We start from the raw sequence: 23,158 nt of genomic DNA on the forward strand, positions 1-23,158 counted from the left end.
GGATTTCTCTCCTGGTAGCTGAGCCACGTTAATCATGTCGGGTTAGCTGGTGATGCTAAAGTGGCTCTTTTTTGTAGGTGTTAGTGGACCGTACGATGTATAGACATACATTTATTGAGCCTTGCCTGGAAACTGATCCTGATAGGACAACCCTGAACTGGATGAAGTTTGAGAAGGTTATAAATTCATCTGTGGGAACAGCCTGACAAGTTAATGGTAAGGTGAAAGGTGGAGTGCCGGTATGGCTTAATGTGGGCCCAACTGTGTCACCTCGTGAAAAATGCCTTTCTATGCGTTACAATTCTGGAGTAAATTTTATAAAATCCCAGGGCCTTTGACACAAAGTTTTGGAAGAAATAAAGTTAACACAAAATAGTAATCCCTATAAAAGACAATAAAATAATGCCTGTACACGGCAAACTCTAGTAGGTGTAAGAAAATAATGCCTCTTTTCTGTCTGATATGTGCTGTGATACCACCTGTGAAGACAGCATGGCTGGAGAGGGAGGCTGTGAGGAATGTTGTCACGATCCAGAGAGAGGGCCCCCTTATTTAAGACCTAAGGGTATCTCCTACTTGGGAGAGGTCATTACATCTACAAGGACAGGGCACTGCGAATCGGAATCGGGAATGTCAACTGATATGAAATGTGTTACGCAGATTTAAAACATTTTCAGCAGAAGTGGGACACAGAGAGCGTCACTTTGACAAAACAGTCTCATTGAGGCAAGAGTAGAGCTCAGTGTGTTGTGCATTTCAAAACTCTTTAGTTCCAGTCTGAGAGGGCAGACAAATCCTCATGTAGTCACCTACCTTGTGATTCTTCCCCATACAGTGGCTCCCATGCTGGCTAGAAACGTTACCTATGGTTAGGATATTCTAAACCTGAGAAGAAGAGATTGCTACAAACATTCTGCTAGGCAGCACTAGAAAACTGACCCTGTGCAGTCTACAGGGGCCACACACTCCCCGAAATAACACTCCTTCATCATTCAACTAATTACCTATGCACACCGCCACCCCATCAGAAACACTCAAATGTTAGAGAGTTAATCTGATGTCTAATGTTGAGTTAATTCCTCGAAATAAACAGCTGTCAAGATCCAGGAAATGCAGCACATCATTAAAATAAAAGTGCTTGGGGCGAAAGGAACACAGGTGAGCTTTTTTGCCTGCTGCTAAACTTTGGGATCAGAGAAAAAGTCCAAGGGTCCAATGACCTGGTGAATTCAAGTGTCCTTGGATGTTAACCACCACATGGGTAGACAGCCACTAAGCAGCAGGGTATATCAGTGGCTTTCTTTATCATCTTGTTTACAAGAATTAGTCTAATACACAACGTAACAAGCTAAATGCCATGACGGCTCTAATTCTCTCTATAAACAAAACATACTGGTAAGTTTGGGCTTGACCGTCAGCTGTATCTTGCTGTGTAGATTGTCTCTGGATGCTTACATTTCAAATGGGCCTTTTCTAACATTTAAAAAAATGTTTGGTTAAAGGGTATTTGCCAGTTACACATAGCCATCTTTATATGGTGTGTATGTATGAATGCAAGCTAAACCTAAAGAATGTGTAAAGATGCCAAAAAGTCATTTAAACCATGAATCACAAGGCCAAATTGATTATAGATTGTATTTACTGCAAAGGGATCCTGTTTTATGATTCTGGTAGTAAAGCAGGCTTAACTTTATCGCCCTAGTGAACTAGGCATTACTTTTTAAATATTGTGGATTATTTTAACTGCACCCAACACCATAACCGAATTTACCTATACAGTATAGACTGTACATTCTCAAATCCACTCAGTCCAATTCAGAGTTGGCAGAGCCTATCATGGCAGCACTGCTTTATTGGCTGAGAAATAACCCCAGACATGACGCCAGTCTTCAGCAAGGGACAGTCAGGCACACGGCACACCCACACAGCACATATTTGGAAATGAGTTAAAAAGAAAGCTGATGTAATGCAGAAACGGACCCATGCTGACATGTTAAGAACATGTAAATGCCACACAGACAGCAACACAGTGCCACCATGTTCTTCTTCCTGTTCCAGACCTGCTTGAGGGAACACAAGTGAAGGATGTGGCAAAGCACATCTCACATAGATTTAAGCAAAAAAGAAATGATATACAGAAAAATGGATTCAAAAGCTGTGCCTTGTGAAGTATGTGTTAACTTTAGCATGCATGCACTTGGAAGGAGGAGGTGTTTGCTTTTCAAAATGGCATTTTGTTTTCTTTTTGTGTTTTCTATCTTTGCATCGATCTGCCCTCCCAGACATGAACTCTTTTTCAGGATGGAAAAGCGCTTCCAGCTCACTGCTGGTTCCGGAATTCAAACACCCGACGGACTGCTGCTAAGGCAGATTGTGTCGGATGCTTTTCAATAAGCTATCTGCGGTGAAAGAAAGAAAAGAAGGCAAGAAAATCTTTATTTATTGTGCATGGAGCCTGTAAACGGCATTGCTGAAGCACATCGATTACATCTGGCTGTCCATACAACAGGGCAGACACAATCTGCAGATGCCACCGCCAATGCTTTACATGTCACCTACTGCTAAGGCTAAGTTTCAAGGTGGCCCCACTAAAAATACTCGGTAAGTTCAACTGGTAGATGCTATCTATTTTAGACGTCAGTGAGGACCACCTCCAAATGCTTGACCAAACTCGATGGACTCCACCTTAGAAATTGAACTTGGCACTACACTGTTAAGAGTCCAGTCATACTCTGATAACAGCAGTCAAAACATCTACATTTCAGAATAGGTAATCCACCTGAACTTAAGCATGTCTGGGCCCCTACACTACTTGGATGGAACACCATTTAAGGAAAACAATGTCAAAAGATGGCCAAAGCATTTATAACAAAACACACAAACAAATCACATGTAAACAGTTCATATTCTGAAAACATTCTGTAAATGTCCCAAAATTAAAACAATGACATTCTGTGAAAACACAATGAAGTGAGACTACAAAGTGATGGTCAGCATAACAAAGTAAGCAATGAGTTCAGAACAGTTTGTTATTGAAGGATCAAACATACAAAAAATATATTTAAAATCCTGATTAAAAAAGTGATTGGCCTTCAGATGACAATGATGGAGACTCGCATATGGAACTGGGCAGGGAATGGCACACATTATGGGTGCTATGAAACTGAATAATGAGGAGCTACTACTTAGCAGGACTTGTGGACAGAAACAAAGCCAGCAACACAAGGCCAAAAGTGTCTCGCAAGAGGTGAGAAGTGACAACAGAGGGCCCAGTTTGCAATTTTACAAGTAGCAGACTTTTAAACATCATTCAGTACTGGGCAGCATGTCACGGCAGTTGTCATGGGGTATTTGTGTGGTCAACACTAGCACGATGTGATCTGAAATCATTTCTGCCAGTTAAATACTTAAGTACTATTCAAACGTGTCAGTCAAGATTCATCCTGTAGCTTAGGTCCACCCTTCCTGATAGAGAAGTGCAAATACCATTTAACAACAAGGAAATAGATTACCAACATAACTATTTCACACAAGGCTGTCAGTTATGACATGCTAAATTGTGTTTAAAAGAACATTCACCTAAGGGGGAAATAAAAAAAGAAACTGATTTCGAGGATCATGTGTCCTCTAAATTATACAACTGATACTTATACACTTTCAGGTGTAGAAACAAAATTCAGCAACACTTTTAAAACAAGTAAACAATTCTTTCATCTAAGGCTAAATCCATACCACTATGTATTTATTATTTTTAAACAAAAAATGATCTCTGTCCATACCAGCATTTTACAAATAAATAAATAAAGGCATGTGCACGTGTGTCTACATCTTTGCTTTACTGCATTGTGCTTTTGTATCTCTGTGAGCTCAGCTGCATTTTACACCCATCCACTTTGTTAAGTGAATCGCTATTTCTTTTTCTGCAGAAAGTGTTCCTCGTTACTTCATGGATCATGTTTAAGTAATAAGCATTGATAACAGGTTGTGAACCTTTCACAACAGTAATGCACACAGCCATGGGATTTATAAAAAAATTATAGCAACCAGAAAATTATTTGCCTTTTGAGCATGTAGGCAGCATTCAAACTGTACAAAACTCAATTTAGATGCATACAAGTAGGTAACACAACAAGCACTATGGAAAGCAACTCTTCTGTGCACATTAATTATGTTGGAATGTTTTTCTTCAATGGCCGGTGATCTGAGACATTGTAATAAGCTGGATTCAATCAGGGAAGGCTTCCATAATAACCATAAACAAATCAGAGCACAGAATCTGAGTTTTTGAGAAACTGCATTTTCACCTTTCCACACGGAAACACTAAGCCTTAAGTATAAGACTCTGGACAGTGTTTTCAAATGTCTACGTTTTTGAGGACAAAAGGTGAAAATGGGAACTAATGTCTGCATTTTTAAAAGAAAACATAGTGGTGTGGACAGGGTCGAAGGCAGGAGTCATTTTATCAGATTCATTGGTTTGGATTTTTATGTATCTCCCTGCATACACTTCACATGGCTTGCCCGCTTTATCTATCAATGAGTGTAGTGAGCACTGGTTATTAAGAAGAGATGGCGCTGTTATTGGCAAGCAGGCAAATAACTGCACCCTATGCTACAGCACCTTCTGTTCCCACATCAGGATTGAATGTTTGGTCCCTGAATGATGGCCTGAAACACGAATCCTTCAGTGATACTCACTCTCTATACTGTGCTGCTCAGAAGCATTACCTGTCTTTTATTAAATATTCCTTGACCGTAACTCACTGCCACATTTCACACTTTTCAGATACTTGTGTTGATTTTTAGATAGTTCAGGCAATAAATGGCTGCATTCATTTTACATGTCCATCTCCAGCATTAACTACATCATACTTCTATTTCTATATGATGCATTATTTCAACAGGCATAATTTATTCATTGGATGCAAACACTCACCTTGAATTGAGTAGCATAAAAAACAATTAAAGATGTAAGAATAAATACCCGGGATTCGTTGACCACAGGCCAGCTTTTCTTGTCTAGTTTGTGCATGTAATGTACAAGCCTCCTCATCTTAACGCACACATCACACACCTGGGTTGGCAGGCCTAACCGGCACAACCTGTAGAGGTTTCATCCGTGGCTACTTTGCAGAAAACCTGGGAATTGTCTAATTCTCTTAAGTGCAATAAAGCTCCATCGATGGATAAGCCCAAGATCAATAATTCAGTAGATTAGTACTAAACAGCATTCTAATGCCATTACATAGAGCCCCAACCCAGCACTAAACACAGGTCATCCACTTTTCTTTCTTATCTGCACTATGGCCTGGGTTGGATTCAGTGTGTATAAAATTATGTTTATTGTCTCATAAAAGAGGAGAAGCAAAAAAAAAAAATTAGAAAAGGCACATAAAATTCACTGAAAAAAAACAACTTATTTATGAAAGTGAGAGAAAATTTCGGAAGAAAAAATATTTAAATATCTAAGGTAAGGAGATCTTTTAACTATTATTGAAAGATGTGAGGCACCTTTGAGCATACAGTTGCTGCTTTAAGATGTTCCAGGCTAAACCGACGGGTGGAATGTAAATGACTTGTGAAATGACAAGCTTGATGTAGTTCCAAGGAAGAACAGACACCTCAGAAAATCAAGTACACATACACGTTGAATAGGGAAATTTGAAGTTCCCACTCACCTTTAAAGTTTGCTCATGGATGACACTGGAAATGTTCAGAAAAAGTACATTAACTGGAAGAAGGACCCTTGATCTATACAGAAGTCAAAGTTAAAGGAGGTTCCCAAGTGATAGAGAAAGCAGTGCCACCAGCTGCAGCATAGCAGCCTGACATTAAAAATCCTGCCAGTGTCACTTTACTGTTTTTTTACTGTTTCAGTTTAGTGCTTATTTCAATTTCTAAGTTGCATCACATTAATAGGAGGCAGAAATGAGTCATATAAACTAAGCATGACTGAACAGTTGTACATGGATCTGTTCTAACTTTATATCAGGTAGGATGAAGAGACCCTTTTCCTGAAACATTTCAAGAGAAGTGCCTTGCTTAAATTGACTTTATAAGCCCAGAGTTGGTTATGAAAATGACACTTGGTAGACCATAGCTTTCTAAGGCAGTGCTGCTCCAAATGATGTGCCCTTTTTTAGGGTGACAGAACAGAGGTCCAAGAAAAGCCAAAAATACCAAGGGAATCAGAAAAGCTAATGCAGTAATCCCTCACTACTTTGCGGATTCACAACTTCGCGGGTTTTTAAATATAGTAGTAGTATTTCCTAGTCTAAGAACAACAAAACAAGTTTGGTGACTAAGTGCATTGTAACACGGGCTGTGATTGGTACATGGGAGGGAGACGACAAATCACAGCTTCCCGCTTTCTAATCGGGCCCGTGATTGGTGCTTTGACTGATGCCCAGATCCCACAGCACCTCCCCTTGTCTCTCTGTCGCGGCCATTTCGCTTCAAGCTTTCTCGCCGAGCGGTTTACTTTACACTGTACTGTGTGTAATTTTTTTGTGGTTTCTTTGTGTTGAACTTCGCTTCAATTTTTACCCCGTGCAATGGCTCCCAAACATGCTCCTTCTTCTAAGGCTGGTGCTGAGCCTAAACACCAACGAAGAATGATGATCGCTGAGAAGGTGAAACTTCTGGATATGTTGAAGGAAGGGAGAACGTTCACGGCTGTGGCTGCAGACTGGCTAGGGATCTGCAAGAGCGCTCACAGGAATGGGACGACGATATGGTTCAATCGGTCCAATTTTGCAACTAGGTCGACGACGTCATGACCTCCTACAAGCTGCTCTTCGACCAGAAAAAGAAGCAGCGGCAGCAACTGCTGATCACAATGTTTTTGCAGCCTCGCAAAAAAGAGCCAGTTCCTACTACTACTACTACGGATACACCTTCAGAAACCGTGGAAGAAGTGCCCCAGGAAATGGCACCGCCGTCTGAAGAGACGTAAAATACAGTCATCGGCTGCGCAGTAAAAGTCATCATCACCTTCATCGTCATCATTTTTACTGCACAGCATATTCATCACCATCATCACGTCATATATAGGTATGTGTACTTCGCTATACAGTAATAGTAAACTTATCTACCGATTTCATATTGCTTAACAGTTGTCCCTGTTATTAATAGAGTAAAGGGTGGGTTGTAAAAAGTACATGGAGGGTTTAAAAACGTCCAAATACACGTTAAATACTTAAATAAATATGGTGTCCCTACTTCGCGGAAATTCAGTTATTGCGGCCGGCTTTGGAACCCATCTCCCGCGATAAACGAGGGATTACTGTACAGATGTCCTATTGTGCAGCAGTTACATGACAAAGAGCTTTTTGGAACTTAGGGGGGACTGGAGAAGATGGATACCAGAAGAGCATCATTAGAATACTTTGATAAGGACAGCATGCCATTCACATATTGTGCATTACAAGCTACCAAGACTGGAATACTCATTCTATGGAACAATCCAGAATACTCAAAATAGATTGTTCTATTCCTATTAAGAAACATTAATGCCTGCACTTGAGATACTGCGTGAGCAATATGGTTCTGGTTTCATGGCACAGAAAATAAAAGTAACAAGTCACAGAAAGACCAGCCCTTAACAAAGAGCACCAGCCAACTTGTCCTACAAGTGCACAAACATTTTCTGCTGTCTGCATGGTCAAGTCTGGATGTTGCAGTGGCCAGCAGATTTCTACTGGAACTAATAAAAGTTGCTCTATTTTATTCCATCACAACACATAGCGAATGGACAATATATGGTTTAGACAAAAGCAGGAACTAAAATTAAAAAGGGAAAACAGTGTGACAGGAGTCTGCACATTAGGTGGTAGCTTAATGGAGGCTATAGTCTGCAGTGCCCAAACTGGGATGCAAAATATTCCTTGCTTAAACTGTCCGTTTCTCCTTGCCAAACTCTGTATGGAATAATGCTTATATTCAGAGATTAAACAAAATGAGAGTTTTGTGTGTTCTGTGTGGTGGCTGATAACCTGATAGTGGCACTCTCACAGCTGTGTACACAGAGCTGAGCTCAACAGCAAACTAAGTGACCTGTGGGAGGACAAGCGCTTGTTTCCCTAAAGATGACCTGTTTCTGTAGAGGGTCCCAGCACAGGCATATCTTGTATGTCCTCCTACTGAAAGCGTGCACCTTCATCTTCAAAACGAGAAGTTGGCCAGCCTGGTGTAACAAGAAATCAGCATCTTTATGAAAGGATGTTCTGTTAGCTGCATTACCGTAAGAGACATCAAATAACCTTTTGATGTCTATGCCTCCATGTTTGAAGAAGCAAGGTGCGACTGAAAGATCCACATACATGATGACTCACTGGCCCCCTACTTTTTCAGGTATCCATAAATACAGACTTATAATGCTCTCTGCCAGAATAATGACATGTGACACTAGCTCCTCCTTACATGTAAGACAACATAGAAGTCATGAATCAGAACATTAAACAATGTAGACAAGAACAGACCATTCAGCCAAACAAAGCTCACGTCGGGTTTTGAAGGTCCCTAAAGTTCTACTGTCTACTATACTACTTGGTCATTCATTCCAAGTGTCTGTGGTTCTCTGTATGAAGAAAAACTTACGAATGTGAAATTTATCCTTAACAAGTTTCCATGACCCCATTTTCTTATTGAACTCATTTTAAAGTGACAGTCTCGATCCACTCAACTAATTTCCCTTCATAATTTTAAACACTTCAATCATGTCTCTTCTTAATCTCCTTTTTCTTAAACTGAAAACGCTCAGCTCTTTTAATCTTTACTTAGAACTTGCCTAGTCACTCTTCTCAGGACATTTTCTAGTGCTTCTGTGTCTTTTTGGTAGACCAGAGACCAAAACTACACACAGTACCCCAGATGATGCCTCACCAGTGTCTTACAAAGCTTGAACAGAACCTCCTTGGACTTGTACTCTACACCACTGTGTGGAAGATAAAGTGACAAGTCCAAAATGACTCCTAACTCCTTGTCATCCGGATGCTGTCCAAATCCCTCTGTAATGATTCAATGGATTCTATATTATCTTCCAATCCACCTATTTCTGTGTCATCTGCAAATTCAACCAGACTGTTATTTTTATTCCTATCCAAATCATTTATATATTAAAAATAGCGACAGCCCTAGCACTGACCCCCCGTGGAACACCTGTATTAACTTTACCCAATTCTAATCAGATTCTTTGCACCTGAGCCAGTTCTGCACCCATCTATACACTACACCATAAACGTCACCTCATTCAGTTTGTTGCCCAACCTCTTATGTGGGACCATGTCAAATGCTTTCTGAAGGTCAAGATAAATACCATCATACGCACCACTTTGGTTGCATCATTTTCTTTGCTTCCTCATAGAATTTCAGCAAGTTAGTAAAGTATAACCCACCTCGTCTGAACCAATGCTGACTGTTCATTAAAATGCCTGTACTTGCCATGTGCTGCTCAGTCTTTTCTTTAATAATTCCTTCCATTAATTTACCTGTAATGCATGCTAAGCTTACTGGCCTCTAGTTATTTGGATCTGCCCAAACACCTGTTTTATATAACAGGATAATATCTGCCATTTCTTTCAGAATTTCCCCAGTGTGCAATGATTTTCTAAAAATATGCGCCAAGGGTTTATATATATATATATCTAATTGCTAACCTCCTTAAGCACTCAAGGATAAATATTACCTGGTCCTGGTGATTTGTTTATTTTCAACCTATTTAATCTGTGCAGATCATCTCCCTCTACAATCTCCAAATCCCTCAGTACCTCCTTAGTAATCCCTGTTACCGCTGGGAGATCATTTACTTCCTCACATTTGAAGATCTCAGAAAAACGCAAGTTTAGAGCATTAGCTATTTCACTATCTGTATATTTAAATTCACCTTTACTATTCCTAATGCACTTCACCTCCTCATTGACTGTTCTTTCACTACTAAAATACTGAAAGAATCTATATGGGCCATATTTGGTGTTTTAACATAATTTGTTAACTCTTCTTTTTCTGCTCTGCTACATGAGACATTAGCCCTGTTACCATTTTCAGGTTCCTGTACTCACTAATGGTGAAAATGTCTCCTGCATCTATAATACCCCCCTTGCCACCATTTTCATAACATCAGTTTTGAACAACCTACTGAAGTCAGCAGGGTTAAATTACTTTTAAAAAAAGAACAGTTATATCATGGGGCTTTCATTTTGCTTCTCAATTATCTTGCAGCATGACAAGTGAAAAAGAGGAGAGACATGGCGATAAAAGAAACAAAAAGAGCCATGTCATCTTTTCAGAATGAGCTAATGATGCTAGCAGTTCTGCACAACATCAGCCTGCAACTGTTCATCAATTGCAGTCTGAAGCCAGGTATGGGTATTCAGGATTTGCTCCTTACATCCTCCTTTACTTGTGCACCAAATCTGGAGCTCCTGTGCTTGTCTTTTCTCTGAGCAACTCAAGAAGAGGTCAGCCATTATAGATTCATAAAGATAGATTCAGAGTATAAAAAAAGCTCTAGTTTTTAGGCCAAGCAGCATGTGCCTCACTGCTTAGTAGGAACAGAATATAAAATGGAAGTAAGCGAATACAAACATGCAAAAATGATACAACATTAACCTATGGTAAACTTTGCCACACAGCAGCTACAAAGTTTTTTTTAAGAGGGTTGGTTATTTCTACCACTTAGCCTTATGATGCCCCCCCAATGCAAAAACACACTATACATTGAGACATCAGGCAAGGGGGACATCCCAAAATCTTCAGAAGTGATCTGTATCCTTTCAGCCCAAGGTAGAAATACATTTGTAACTCAGAAATGTCCTTTACAGTAACAGGCGTTCCATTAACCCTAACAACAGCATACAGGTCCCAGTGATACTACTGGAACAACAAGACCACATTTAAAAACAGTACTTGACCCTGTTTACCAGAAATATCCACCAATTGTTAAATTTGAAATGATAACTCCTGGTATAACAGTCTGAATCTGATATCTCAAGATGACATGATTCGTGAGACCAAACGCTGCCCAAATCAAGACCCCAAATTCCCCAATCCCTGGTTGAGATTAAATGGGACTTACACTTTGCTGGAAGGTCATATCCACAGGTGATTTTCGCATTGCCGGTTTCACATCCATTGAGGGTCTGGCACTCATCTAGCAAGCAAAGACCTGCAGCCCGATGAATGCAGCCATCCACTAAAAAGGAAAAGGACAGTTAACACATGGAAAATAGGAGCCATCCCTTCAAAACAGAGAAAACAGCAGACATGCAAATACTGCCTCCAGCAACACAGTATTAGAGTCACAAAGTGGAATGCCATCAGTCATTTTCAGTGACTTCAAGAACACACACCTCTAAACTGTGCAGCATGTCATAGGCTCCCTGCATGCTTTTATTTATTTTCCCCCTCTCAAATTATTTGCCCTTCGTTTTTGGACACACACAAGTCTTAATTTACTTGCTTCTGTCAGGGTATAGTCATTTACAGAACAGGAGGCATGGAAGAAAACCCCAAAGCACTGGTCTCTCTACACCCCCTCAGGGACCTTCCACCCTGAATGTTGCACCTCCTTAGTCACACAAAGAAGGTACATTTATACACAATGCTCATGGAAAATATTCACCCCACCCTTTAATGTCAAAAGTGAAAACAGATCTTTGCAAAGGTTATCTAAATTAACTACAAACATAAAATGCATAAACAATCACATAAGCAACCATATCCTTTAATATTACACATCTAAATTATCACTGGCTCTTGCAGTCAGGAGGTTTCAGATGACTGTGGTATAAATGCACCTGCATCTGAAAGCTCCAACTTGTAGTGAGTTAGTATCATGACCTAGCCAACAGAACGAAGACAAAAGAATATATACCAAGCAACTCAGTGAAAAGGTGGTCCAATTCTGGGGATGGAGACAAGAACATATCCAAGTCACTGAATCCACTGAAGTGAAGTAAAATCATTTATTAAGAAATAGAAACAGCATGGCATAGCTCTAAATCTGCCCTGAAAAGGTCATCCACAAAAACTGGGCCTCATCCTATATATATTTAGCATTTTTAGACCATTAAACAGTAAACATGTAGGCTCAACAGTAGTTAACATTGCTACCATGCAAGCCAAGAATCCTAATTTGAAATCCTAGCCTGAGCACTAACTGTGTGGGTTTTTATCCTGGTGTGCAATTTGTCCCTTCACATCCCAAAGTCAGCCGACTTCTGACTTTAAACTGGCTCAGTATGAGGGTGTGCATGAGTGTTCCCCATGATGGGCTGGTGCCCTGTCCAGGATTGGTTACTGCTGTGCATTCAGAGCTATTGGGGTAGGCACTGGATTACAAGGCAGAAAAACAATGTATGGACAAAGACAACAAGCTTAATGCATGCAAGAAAACAACAAAAATATGTACTGTATTAAAAAAATGATCAAGATCTTAATTTACATACAAAACTTAATTCTGTTAGGCAAAACAAAACAAGAGACACATTTGCGTTGTAAATTTTTTTTACTAGGCCGTCAGTCAGGGAACCTAGAAGGCTGAATGGTGGCCAGCATGTTTAATGCAGAAGGTTGCATTTACGAGTGTTATGTACAGGAGGAAGCCTGCCTACTTGCTGGCGATCATCCACAAGACTTAAAGAGCACAGATCTCAGTAAAAAAAAAAAAAAAAAAAAGTCTAAAAGAAGTTCTAGTGACGGGCTCTGAGATATGCGTCTTCCTCTCCAGTGGTAATATAATTAGCCTTCCTTAGAACTAGTCCATCAAGTGCCTGTGATTACGTACAAATGAAATCGCTCACACTTGAAAATTACCGCTGTTTTTCTTTCCAGAAAACAAAATAGTGAGCAGCTGTCTCTAATTTTGGCGTATCTAGTTTGGAGTCATTAAGTTTCCTAAATTATAGTAACTGGGTTAATTGGCACCATCAAGAACTGCAGCTTTTGTTGTTTTTCTTTACGCACTAAAGAGAATTTGATAAAGACCTTCACCTTATAAATATTGACAAAAGCCCTGGATGACATTTCTTAAGTAGAAATGAATTTGCTGCGGAAAGCAGAGGTCAGTAAAGCAAGCGTATGTGTAAGTAATGACAAAGGAGGTTGTCTCGAGTGAGCTGAAGCTGCTATAGAAGACTTGACCATCAGCATTTGTTACTCAGGACACAGCACTCCCTGTTTTGAACTGTGGTCCTGTTCAAGGAAGACTACAATCAAACACAACAGGCAGGAAAATGTTGGTGGGGGGACAGGTTACATATGGGATTGGGTAGCCGTATTGCAGCACTACACACAAGGTCAGGACAGGCCTTCCAGACACATAAATATACAATCACTCAGTATATACAACAAGGAAGGCAAAATGAATTGCTTAAGTGTTTACTCTTCAAGACCCCATCACTCACTTACAAATCTCTGAAATAGAACCCGAGTCCCATGCTGTATTTATCAAGTATCTCAGAATTACTATTAGGAATTGCACTAAAAGTCTGACTAGGATGAGAATTTGTCCTTCCCCAGAGTAGGAAATGAGAATTAATTATGAAGGGCTCTGCACTCACTCCCATAAAGGAGTAGGGGTTCGCATTTGAGAATGAATGAATGACATCATCCTGAGCCCCAAAATGGCACTTATGATGACGCAGTTTTGTAGTTTCTGATACTAATGCTAAGGAATCACCAAGATGATGATGATAATAATAATCAAATTAGTAGTAGTAGAAGAAAAAGGAAACCATAATACAATAGGATATTGCACTAAGCTGCACATAACTTGCCACTTTGTAACAATATCAAGAACAACACTGTAACGAGCACCAAAATCTGAGAAACGGTTGGTTGTGACATACCCAAATTATTGCTAATATAAAGCTGCATTCTCCCTGTGGCCAAAAAATGTAACATTATCAATACTTTCATTTCATCTGACAGCACATGTATTCTCCATGTAGATAGAGCAGTCACGTAATGCACAAGTTTTTTTTTATGAATATTATATCTCTGTCAAACTGCTGTCCTTTTACAAGTTCACTGATGTCCAGTGTTTCCAAAACATGTTGCCTTTCCTGTGATGTGCGTTCCAGTCTTTGCCTGAATGCCATCTTCTGGCGGTTCCTACCAAGTTAGGACAGTTCACAAATTCACTTTAATCCTGGTGAAGTTAGAAGTAGTTTCAGAAATTAAGAACACTGATCAAATGCTTTTACTTCTGCTACTAGGAGTAGGGCCAAATTTGCATCACTCTGATAATTTTAAGCCAGTTAGGACTGTTTTCTTACTCGGAGACTCTTGGTAAATGTGGGCACTGGTCTGTGCTCCTTCACCTTCAAACACTTATTAGAGAAAGAATATCAGCCCTGTCATTATCCTAAAACTGACAACTCTCTTGGAATACTCAGTCAGCTCTGTGAAATCCTTAGTTTGCTACTCTTTATAAAAATTCTGACAGCTCTGCAAGCACTCCTTGTCTCTAACGCTCAGTAAACATTCAGTCAGTAAAGTAGTGCCCCCCTGTCCCTAAGTCTCTGTGAACAAATTCACTTGTTTGGTACGCCTTCATTATAGCTCATTCTGTCTTCACAAGTCTGTTAGTAAACAATCTTAGCTCTCAAACATTTACATTAAGACTATGTTTTAAAAACGTTAAGCCCTAGTGTTGTATTTAATTTGGGCATTTTATTGTCACTGCTCTGTCCTGCTAGTGTTTGTTATACAATGATCTATATAAACTGAAGGGTAAAAAGATGAAAAGAAAAGAACACAACACCAACCACACCAAGCCAGTCCTCTCACTCCCAAGGATTGAACCTGGAGAAATTAATTCCACTGGATTTGCTGCCCATATTATGCATTCCCAGGTAAAAGATTGGATCTGATATTCTCCTCAGTATTGCCAGCTCTTATGTATTCAATAGACTTGATTGGGATGCCATCATTAACACACTGCATGGAGGTCAGGTATTCAAGGGTTGAGATCACTGCCAGTCTCCTTCCTTAAGAGTACTTCCTTCTCCTAACAGCTACAAAAGTCAAGTCAGCTTTGCCTGCAGGCAAGAGAGTACATATCTACTGTGCTGGCCTGCCAAAACTTTAGTAGAAAAGATTTGACATTCAATTGCGATATGAGGCAGTAGTTAAGAAAGTTCAGAAAGAACACTGACAAGCAGTAACTCACCAAACCCTTCTTACAGTGGTCTCTAACATGCTTATGATAGATTCAAGAGGCAGATAGACATATACAGTACATAGAAAAGAAAAGCAATATATGATTGACAGACAGAGCCAGATGCTCCAATCTTCTCTTCGGCTGGCAGCAGGTGTTTAGCCAGTGGGATACCCAATGACTGAGAACTTTGTCTTAGCTCTGGTCATAGCCTTCTGTCGTCTTTTCAATGAGCTCCATGTGCATGTCCTGTGGGTGTTACTGGGCCTGATGGGGTCAGTCAGGTGTTGCACATTCACAAAGCACTGTGGATTCTTCGATCGGCGTTGGACATGGCACGCCACTGCACAGTGGAGTTCATGTTAATACGACTTTATATTTCTCTTTCCTATTATTTCCTTGCTAAGATAGAATTCTCCCCAAAGGCTTTTTACTCAGAGCCCTTTCTTCATAAGGATTTAATTTCAGCTTGTTAAAAGGAAGACCCTTCTGATAGATAGCCCATTGTGCCAAAGGAGGCAGCAAGATAGAAATCCAAATTATGTGTCTGAAAGGCTGGCATCCTGCTAGGAGCTGGAAATCAATCAAACGTAAAGCGACGAAGTTTCATTTGTGTTCTCCGGCACCAAGGCTACTGAAGAAGCAACAATGTTCTGAGGAAGAAAAAGAAGAGGATTTGAGAAACTGCTGTTAGAAAGGAAAGCAGTGAGATGCCTCAAATGAGATGCAGAAAATTTGAGTTTTTAACTTGATACACCAGCGTGGCAACGGCAGTGTGATTTCAGTCCAGTCTATCTAACGGAATGCTTATAGAGTTTTTTAGGGCTTCAGATTATTGCTGGAATTCAGTCATGCATGTCGCCTAAGTATAATGAAGGCCCCAGAAGTGCAGTTTACAAAAGTTAATTGTGGCCATAATACCTTGGCCCAGGTGTGATTCTAATGTCGCCATATAACTGAAGCATCTGTCTGGCAGAGGCAGGAATGAGGATGGGTTTACGCATACCCACTGTCTGCTCAGCACTTCAATGGCTGCTTGTTTAAAACACTTTAGCTCAACAAGACTTTCTCCTTTTCATTTAGAAGAGCTCCAGTCATGGTTATTTTAGTTAATTTTTTTTAATTGGCTTTTACTGTATGTCCATACTATTTTGACCTGTCATTTCATTTTCAATTTATTTTCAGTGCAGGTGTATGCACTTTGCGCCGTTTCCATTTAAGTTTTTATTTTTGTTGAGTTCTCTCAATTAGTTCTTTATCTTGATAAAATATTTCAGCGTAGTTTTCACTTTAGCTTAAAATATGACCATTTGATGAAGATTAATAAATGCATACTATGCTTACATAGCGCAGGGATTGTAGAAGCATGATCTATACAGAGAGTTTTCTTCTGAAAGTTTTATACGGTGTCTCGCTCATGTTGTAGCAGGCTGTTCACTTTCACAGCACTGGGCACTTTAAACTTCAGATCAGGTACATCACACTAACATATGAAGGCAGGTGATTCACACAACCTGCTAGACAAGTCTGACTTAATAAATAGCTGCACCAGCAGCACATTCTCTCTTTTTGTGTTCAATCAACTGAGGTGACCAGACAGCAGCAAAGTCAAAGTTTGGTAATCAATGGAACCTGTTATTTTACCTTCTTTGGTAAGTCTGTGTTATTTCAACTTGTCACTGTCCTTAATTTCTTTACAGGCTTCTTAAAGAAAGCAGTTTAAGAGTGTTTTTAAATTTCACTGGTTCTTCCCATGTGATTGAGATCCACAAAAAAAGCCATCATGTCATTTATTATACACTTGCTCCTGTTCCTTTCAGTGTCATACATGAAATACTCTCAGAAAGGGCCATCCTATTTGTGTCCAGTTCTTTGCTGTGTGTCCATGTTCAAAAATATGATTCTTCTAGGCAGCTGACAGCCATCACCACTTAGCTATTTAGTGAAAAAGGAGTGACAGTCAAAAGCAGTGTTCCCTCTGTGGAATGGGTTGGCATGACCAAAACTGTTCACTTATATTACCGCGTAATCCAAAACATGCAAATATACAATACAACTATCTATATACAGTATATTCATATGTAATCATCTGAAATGTCTGTGCGTTACAACACATACTTGAAAATATCTTTATATATATAATCGACCAAGTCGCCCAACCATGGCAAGAATGACGAAGCCTCGTCCTCCAACTCTAACCCTCCTCCCTTGCCCACCCTCGCTCTCGAGGCATGTGCACTGCTTGCTCATGTGCCCGCCCCCAACACCTCACCAAACACATGTTTACACGCTGCATACAGCGATTCCCATCCGCGACAAACATGCTTCTTCTTAGATGGTCCTGCAGGAACAGGGAAAACCTTTTTCTACAAAACCCTGATTCATGCCACCAGAGCTAGGGGAGACATTCCTACAACCGTAGCATCTACAGAAATAGCTGCAACTTTGTTACCGGGTGGACGTACTGCACATTCCGTTTTTAAAATACCGTTGAAGCTGACTACTACTTCCACATGAAACATCAAACCTACCTTGCCACACGCTCAACATCTTCTGCAATCCAAATTGATAATATGGGACGAGGCGCCAATGACACATGCATACACATTCCAGGCAGTTGACAGATTATTACGTGACCTCACGGGTGACACGCAGCCATTTGGAGGGAAAACAATACTACTGGGTGGAGATTTCCGACAAATACTCCCCGTCATTATACGTGGCTCCAGAGCACTTACTGTCGCCAGTTGCATTAACAAGCAACCTTTGTGGTGTCACATGCATGTACTTACACTGATGACAAATATGAGAGTTCTTCCTCACGGACAACATTTCGCAAAATGGCTCCACGAAGTTGGAGACGGGAAAAATGGAACAGCTGTAACATTACCTTCACATTGTTTTCCTTTTAATTGTGACCCCGTTCAACAACTACAGTATATGGCGACATTGACTTCTCAACTGTCACTCCGGAACAACTCAATACACAAGCTATATAAGCGTCACCAACGAAGACTCGCTACACCTTAATGAACAAGTACTGAAACTTATCCCTAACAATGAAGTAACTTTCACCAGCATTGACTCCATCGTCACAGACGATCCCTCAGATCAACTTTCTTTCCCCGAAGAATTTCTTAACAGTCTTACTCCCAGTGGCATGCCTCCGCATAAACTCAAAATTAAAATTGGTTCAGTTGTCATGCTTTTCAGAAACCTCATGCCAGCAAGAGGTCTCTGTAATGGCACTAGACTGACTGTTACCAGCATTCACCGCAACGTGTTGGAGTATAAAACTATCACAACTCCTACCTCACAAACTGTCCTTATTCCCCAGATTTCCCTGACCCCATCAGATTCAAATTTGCCTTTTACTTTTACACGCAGACAATTTCCTGTTAGATTGGCCTTTGCAATGACAATTAATAAGGCACAGGGCCAAACTTTCAAAAAGATATGCCTGTATCTGTCAAAACCAGTTTTCAGTCACGGACAATTGTATGTTGCTCTCTCCAGAGTTCCATCTTTTCATTCACTGACAGTCGTATTCTCAAACCCACCCCATTTGGACAACTGTGTCTTTCAGGAAGTGTTCACCCATCAATGAATAATTATGTGGAGTATGCTACGGCGCGGGTCGGCTAGTATTAAATAAATAGGCATGTTTATTCAGGCACAATTTACTCATTTATTCATAAAGTTGTTCATGGCCTGAACACCATTTTTAAGTGCATTCACTGTGATTTCTGTATTAAGGGCCAACAGGGAATAGCCCACCAACTGTTAGGTAAAAATAATAATAAGCCTATGTCAGGACTGGCACTCCAGCCACTGTAAAAAAAAAAAAAAAATCTCACATGCTTCAGATCTCAATCTGAGTGGTTTGTCATGTGGTGGTTGCGGCAACGAGTTGTAATCAGTACATGTTCCCAACCTCTCTCTCTCTCTCTTTATCTGAGTAATTCAACTTATTATTAAAATGTTTATAAGAATCCTTCACTTTGTGTTCTTAACCTCCTTAGTGTTAGACCTGAGCATCACTCTGGCTGTGAAAACAGTGCTAAAAGTGTCAGTCCAAAGTGTCACTCGGGCAACTGCAGAGACGTGTCTCATGTAAGCGTTAGACCTGAGGATTATTTGTGCTGTAAAAATGCTAACAGTGTTAGCCCCGAGCATTATTCAGGCACTGGCATATTTACGTCTTCTCCTAGCCTCATAATGGTGTCACGTTTTTTTTTTTTTACCATCCCAGGTGTTGCATACTGTTGACAGTGATACGAGGAGTGATGTTGAGGACCCTCTCATCAGCATTGATGACGAAGTGAATCTGTCTTCAGGCACTGAAACTGAAACAGACAGTGAAACCAAAAGCAATTCTCTTGACCCTGCTTCAAATAAACCAGCTCCACCTTGTTTTGGTTTTATGGAGCAGCCACGAATAAAAGTGAACATTGACAGCCAAGATCCACTTACTTAATTACTTGAAGTTATATCTTGATGATGATGTGATCAAAAGAATTGTTGAGACAAACTGTTATGCTGAACAGTGTCAGGTAAATGACCGCACACCTAAGCAGTTTTCCCATTCAAACAGATAAGAAGTGGTAGCTCCTGCCCATATTTGGTATTCGCATCATCATCATTATTACTATTATTCATTTCATATTATTATTATTAGTACTATAGGTTTACACTTCTGACATTGTAATTTAGTGATTTGCACGTTTTACAGTAAAAAGATGTGATTTACTAAAAAAAGTCATTTATCAAGCAAAAAATGCAATGACTTTTACATGTTTTTTTTGTGAAAAAATGTTAACACTAGGAGGTTAAGCATTTTTTTCCCAATTTCCATCATCTGCTCAAAGATAATTCTAATCTAGAAAAACAATGCTTTTAGTGGTGTGTGAAACTGCCTTAATGAGAAGTACTGCAAGCGTGTTTCTGCCTGACAGGGCTAGCTGTATTGGCCCTGCAGTGTCTTCAGTGTACCCTTGGCTTGATGACCAGAGCCCCTTAATCTCATCATTAAAATGAGGTAGCCAGAGTATTTAATTAAAAGCAGTTGAATATCAGGTGTGTATTAAGCCCAAGACATTATGCTGATCAGATTGGGGCCATGTAGCATCTGGATCCTCTCTCACAGCTGAGGGGGACTGCCTGACAGCCCTCAATTCAGAAAAATCTGCTTTAACAGTATGATGCCCCTGTTTCAAAGAAGCACAGGGAGAAAATAATTTATTAACTGTTTCTGGTCTCACAATGTCCAAGAAAGAGTCTGTGTTGGAGTAGTGCTGAGCGTGTTTGTTGGAGTTTTCTTTCCATGTTATTGTGGCTAAGACCTCTTCCACCTTAAAGCCATTTGCTTCCAAAACGGACGTGCTTCCTTTTAGTATAGACAGATCATGGCCAACAGATATTTCTGGGCAACAGAAAGTTATGGCCGCACCAGAGGTTTTACACCAAAAAGACCACTGAGAACATTACGCACAACAAAACCACGAAAATATACAGTAAATCAAACCTGATTAAAAATTCTGAAAATCCCAATTCTCTATTTACACCACAGTGTTTGTTATTTTTTAACAGAGAAACAAGAAAGGCTTATCACAAATGGTGTCTGATGTGTGGGGACTGGTGTTACAGACTGTGATGAACTCCATATAATAATCCGTTGTGCTTCACCATTCAAGTGATGCTTTGTTTGGGTTTGCACATTTTTCAGAAAGCAGCTTTTCCTGCAAAGCTGTCTTCAGACCAGTTATACTTCGTACATCATTGCAAATTGTAACAGTATGATTTTTCAGAATGTTCTAATTCTGACAAATTTTGAAATCTTGATTTTGGACTTCATACATGAATCTGCCATCTTGAGAGCTCTTCTTAGTTTTAATGGTTTGATCTCAGATCAGATTTCTTCCTCAAATTAAAAAAATATCTGCTTTGGTGAATATCACAATCTACAAGGTGTGGCAGAAAAGTAATGAGACTGATTTTTTATTTACCAAAGTTTTTATTTTTTTCAAACATCAAAGTTATCCCCTTCAAAGTAGTTCCCTTGGACAGCTACACACCGATGGAGACGTTGTTCCCACTGTTGGTAGCAGCGCTGGAAGTCTTCAACCGGTATGGTCTTCAGCATGTCCGTTACACTCTTTGGACGGTCCTTTGAGGACATTTTTCAGTTTAGGAAAAAGGAAAAAGTCACACGGACTGAGGTCAGGTGAATAAGGGGGCTGGGGAACCACAGGAATGCCGTTTGATGTCAAAAATTCTGTTATGAAGAGGGCAGTTTTTCGCATGTGCAAATGTTCAGTCAAAATTTGACGAACGGTAAATCTGTTCAAATTTAATTGTTCACTCAACATTCTTAATGTTAAACGACGGTCTGATCTCACAAGAGTGTTCACACGTTCGATGTTTTCATTGGTTTTCGAAGTTGAAGGCCTCCCTGAACGGTGTTCATCTTCAACGTGTTTTCTGCCTTCCAAAAATTATTTGTGCCAGCGAAAAACTTGAGCTCGGGATAAAGAATGTTCCCCATAGGCCTATTTTAACTTTTCAAACGTCACACTTGCCGTTTAATGGCACAACGTTGCTCCAAATTCCGCTGTTCCATTTTGCGTGACGCACAACCAAAAACACAACTTCGCTAATAGCAGTCACAAAAATCACGTAGTTAACGGAAGGAGTTGAAACTCCTGAGCACTGAGCTATGGGAGGGTACTGATACACGTGCTCTACCAAGGACAACAGCGCAGCGTTGCCAGATCGCTTGCAGTGTTGCCAGTCTCATTACTGTTCTGCCACACCTCGTAAACTTACTTTAAAATGAAACTTCCAAACTGTAAATGTTTCAGATGGAAGAGTTCAAGACAAACTAATTGGAGCAATTTAATGTCAGACTGCAAAGAATTCCTCTGTGGGCTTTCAATAAAAAAATTTAAAAACTGGTTACTTGAAGAGGGGTTGTTGTACCACCAATCATTTGTAAACTATTAAGCAGATTCTGATCCACTTTTTTGTGTACTACTGAAAGATACTGTACACTCAAACTTAAACCATTGTGCACCCACGCACTTGTTCATGGTGCCAGCAACTGGCTTATTTAACAAACAGAAACAACAGATTTACTTTTATAACCTGTTTTTATATAATTTAGTATTTGAGTATGAGGTTTTAATTTCATTTTAGTTTTCACTCAGCTCTAAGTTGATTTTTATATTGTTAAACACATTGCTTATTTAGTCGTTTGTAGTTACACTTTTCATTACTGATAATAACCTTGGGTCCAACACTATATAAAATCATATCAGTTCCCAGATGAACTCAGATCAGCTCAGGCGTTGAGCAGAATCTTGTTGGTGGAGGCCAAACCATACTAATAACACTCTGGTACAATCGTCGACCTTGACGTTTAAGTTTAACATGCTTTTGACAACACACAACAACATGCTTAAACTATGCACAACGTCATCTGCCACTCCCACAAAACTGGACAGAGTTCCAGTTCCTTTACAAGGTCTAATTGAACATGCTGGAGTAATATCAAGAAAAGCAAAACGAGAGAGATATCTCCAAGACATGCACTGTTAATCTTAATTGATCAACAAAGGAGTACAGGAATGTGTCTGACAAAGTATTGTGGGTAAACAAATTAAAGAAGTGAAGGGGAGATGGAGAAAAGTAAAAAGGATATTACTGCAGGATATGAGTATGTGAGTAAAGTATTGTTAATGTGAAACATGATGAAACAGTGTGCAGTCTAAAGAATAAACACAAAGACATGGCATGCTTGGTGGTCCATTTACAAATGGCTGTACACATTTAACAGCTTACATAAGCAGACTATCAAAGAGTGCTCATATACACACACACATATACAGTATATACACACAAAATAGGGGTGAGGGGTAGACCAACAATCAAGGAGGAATGTTGCAGAAGAATGAAAATGTTTTTCTGGGCACTCAAGAGAAGGGAGCCTTAAGATGGACA

At 39.9% G+C, this 23,158-nt stretch overlaps 1 protein-coding gene across 3 annotated transcripts in view; it reads right to left on the reverse strand.

Annotated features, from left to right (window-relative positions):
- Positions 1-23,158, reverse strand: part of macrod2 (mono-ADP ribosylhydrolase 2) — a 1,287,980-nt gene that overhangs the window by 801,333 nt on the left and 463,489 nt on the right. For all 3 annotated transcript variants that reach the window (XM_039739038.1, XM_039739039.1, XM_039739037.1), the window contains exon 5: positions 11,075-11,191. In XM_039739038.1, coding sequence (XP_039594972.1) covers positions 11,075-11,191 — 117 coding nt within the window. The remainder of the gene's footprint in view (positions 1-11,074; positions 11,192-23,158) is intronic.

The sequence above is a fragment of the Polypterus senegalus genome, chromosome 16 (assembly GCF_016835505.1).
Source record: "Polypterus senegalus isolate Bchr_013 chromosome 16, ASM1683550v1, whole genome shotgun sequence".
In the NCBI taxonomy this organism is placed as follows: domain Eukaryota; kingdom Metazoa; phylum Chordata; class Cladistia; order Polypteriformes; family Polypteridae; genus Polypterus; species Polypterus senegalus.